Here is a 3,035-nt window from a genome sequence, read left to right on the forward strand (position 1 = left end):
GTACGCCGAGGGAATGGCTTCTACGGACAGGTTGTGACAGGGCGATGGCCAGAGAGAAACGCCTGTGCTCTGGGATGGGGAAGGGCCGTGCGGGTCTGCTCCTGCCATCACAGAGGTGAAGCTTTGCCACGGCTCTGAACCGAGAGCCGGGAGTCAGCCCCGGCCTCAGATGGGCCGCGCTGGGGCATCGCCGCCGGGTGTGCGAGGGGGGTGCGGTTTCATACCCCTTCTGTGCTCGTAAGGGGGTTGTGCTGGAAGCTGAGGCTGGGGAAGACCCACTCCAGGAGGAGCTGGATGAACCGTTGTGCAGCCCTCTCCTCGCCCAGAAGCTTCCCGAGGAGCTCTGCAGGCTCTTGGGGACCCACTTTGGGTGTCCCGTTCCCCTGCATGGAGGCATTTGCTGCACTGACCCCGAGTCTTAACTGCCAGAGAGGAGGCAGAGCTGTGGCTGGAGCTGGCACAATCCATTGTGAATCAGGCAGAGACAATATCCCACATCCTGGTGTGCTAGCACAGAAACAGACAACACTCCGAGCTGGCTCCTCTCTGCTCGCTGCCTGGCGCTGGCAAACATCACCCATGGGAAGGAATTCCTGAAATAAGCTCCTTCCTCTTTCGTAGAACTTGTGCTTTTTTAATCTGTGAATAAATACGGAGTTGATCCAACCCAAACCATTCTATGATCCTGTGACTTGGGTGCGAGCCTGAGAGGAGGAAAAGGCACAAAGTCTAATTTGATAGTGTTTAAAGTTCTTGGATCTCTCAGAAATCCTGAAGAGTATCTGTAAGTGGTTCCGTGCTAGCAGAAAACAGAGGTTATGGGTATTTAGAGGAAGCAGTGATGGTGGTTCTATCATACTTCAATGACACAGCTACATTACTTCTGCTGTACCCCAAAGAGAACAGCTCCTTGGTTTTGGCAGCATCTCCCTGCAGAGACAGGAGGTGTCATTTTGAATTCAGACCGAACAGGAGGTGTTTGGTTTGGGTGCTCAAGCAACTGGTTGCTGGTTGTACCAGCTGTTTTCTGCTGCGTGTCTGTTACCTGCCAGGCTTCAGCTTCTGTGTAATTCCTGGTTTTCTTCATCTCAGGATCGGCATGAGAGGACGAGAGCTGGTGGGAGGAGTTGGCAAAACGATGATGCAGAGCGGTGGGACGTTTGGGACGTTCATGGCTATCGGTATGGGAATCCGCTGCTAACCTCGAGCGTGGGTCCCACCCGGAGTGCCCCATCCAGCCATTCCTCCTCTGTACCATAATAAAATGTTTAGATACCTGGAAGCAAGAGCTCTTCATGAAATGGTGAAGCACCATCCTCCTCGCTCTGCTGATTGTAAACGTGCTTTCTACCAAATTTCTACTTTCCTCCCATCACAATGAGAATTAATAATCCTTTGTACGACATTAAAGTTCCTGGTTCACAGGTGTGAGCTCAGCGTCCACATTTCTCCCTTTGCTACATGGGCAGCTCCCATTCCCCACGTGTTCATGTGGAGCTGCTCCATTGCACTCGTGTTCCTGAGTCAAGGAGAGTTACTTTTTGGGTAGTTCCAGCTCAACTATCAGCTTTCTCTCCTCTTGCACAAATAGGTGGGTTAAGTCAGCCCCGTTTCCACGTTCCAGGTAATACAGGGCAAAAGTGAGGGACCCCAGATGGACTCAGGCAAGTCCTTGCAACCAAGAGCAAACCGCAGGAGCAGTTCCAGCCCCTTGTTCCAGCCAGCCCCGCAGCACATGGTGCAGGAAGCAGTCGGGGAAGAGCAGTTACAGGTACAGCCCTGCTGCAAGAGCTGGAAATCCTTAAATTGCAGGGAAATGGAAAACTTCCATCACTTGGCGATGGAAGCACAGGGGTGACCGGGACAGCAGATGTGGGTGATGTAACCTCCTCAGGCCTTGAGCAACACCGCTCCTGCAGCTCTGCCCTCAGGACAGACGTGTGCTTCTCTGCTCTGCAGGGCTCCAACCTCCAGCCCTGGTGAGGTGAAGGGACGACAGAAGCTGTGGTGGTTGCTGCCTCCATCCAGCACCAGGATCTGGCCGTGGCTCTTTACACTCCCTGGGCATAGGAAGGGGTCACCCATGGGAGCTGTGCTGCAAGGACACCGTCCCTCTTGCCTGAGCAGAAAGGTGTCAGGGAGAGGGGTCGCTCCCTGCAGCCCTGCCCACGGCCGAACTAGCACATGGTTAGTTCAGTGTTGCAATCTCCTGGTATTTGCCTTTTGAAACCAGGTTTATCTTTGCCCCTCCTCTGTTTCTGTTTAGGACAGGGTGGCAGCAGCAGAACCGGAGCCAACATCTGTATAACCTGGATCTAGTACAAGTGCCATTTCCCCAGTTTTTAAGGGAAAAAACACCGATCTGCTCCTAGAAGCCTGCACTGTCTGCTGGCACGTGGCTCAGTAACCTGAAAGTGGAAGTGTGCCAACAACCACCACGTTGAGCAGCACGACTGCTCTGAACAGCTCGTTTTACCCCAACTGGCAACTAAAAACCCACAACCAAGCACAACTAGAGATCAGCTTTGTTTGGCTTTCTTGAGCTGTGTCACACGCTCCCAGACGCCCTCTGGCAGCACATCCCCGTCTGCTCCCATGGCCCCTCCAGGACCGCCCAAGACCAGTGTGCAGCACAGCCACTGTCCCGAGGTGCAGCCCAGGTCACCACCCCTGCCCTGCCCAGCCCAGAGCCACCCATGGGACTCCACACCACTCCCAAACACTGCTTGTACTAGCAGTTAGAAGTGACAGAGAGGCAGGAAAGGGGTAGTGAGCGGATAACCAACACAGGCAGGCACCTGTGACACAAACCAACCAACATCTATTACTCCTCCATCCTCACATCTCATGACCATGTATGAAAGCTGGGGCAGGAAGGACCTGCAGCAGGCCTGAACCCAAGCATGAGCAGTCCCTGAACAGCCACAGCAGCAGGAACCAGCTCCCACTCTCCCCCCTCGGAGGGGTGACCTTCCAACCACCTCCCATTTCACAGCCCCCATCACACACCTCCAAGTCTAGCAGAGAAATAAAGC

At 54.2% G+C, this 3,035-nt stretch overlaps 1 protein-coding gene across 1 annotated transcript; it reads left to right on the top strand.

Annotated features, from left to right (window-relative positions):
* Positions 1 to 1,092: 1,092 nt before the first annotated feature.
* Positions 1,093 to 1,201, top strand: ROMO1 (reactive oxygen species modulator 1; the record flags this gene model as incomplete). Its single annotated transcript, XM_010011832.1, has 1 exon — positions 1,093 to 1,201. A coding segment is annotated over one exon (109 nt), but the record flags the coding sequence as incomplete, so codon positions are not given.
* Positions 1,202 to 3,035: the final 1,834 nt, after the last annotated feature.

This window comes from Nestor notabilis, unplaced genomic scaffold (genome assembly GCF_000696875.1).
Source record: "Nestor notabilis isolate BGI_N333 unplaced genomic scaffold, ASM69687v1 scaffold28893, whole genome shotgun sequence".
In the NCBI taxonomy this organism is placed as follows: Eukaryota; Metazoa; Chordata; class Aves; order Psittaciformes; family Psittacidae; genus Nestor; species Nestor notabilis.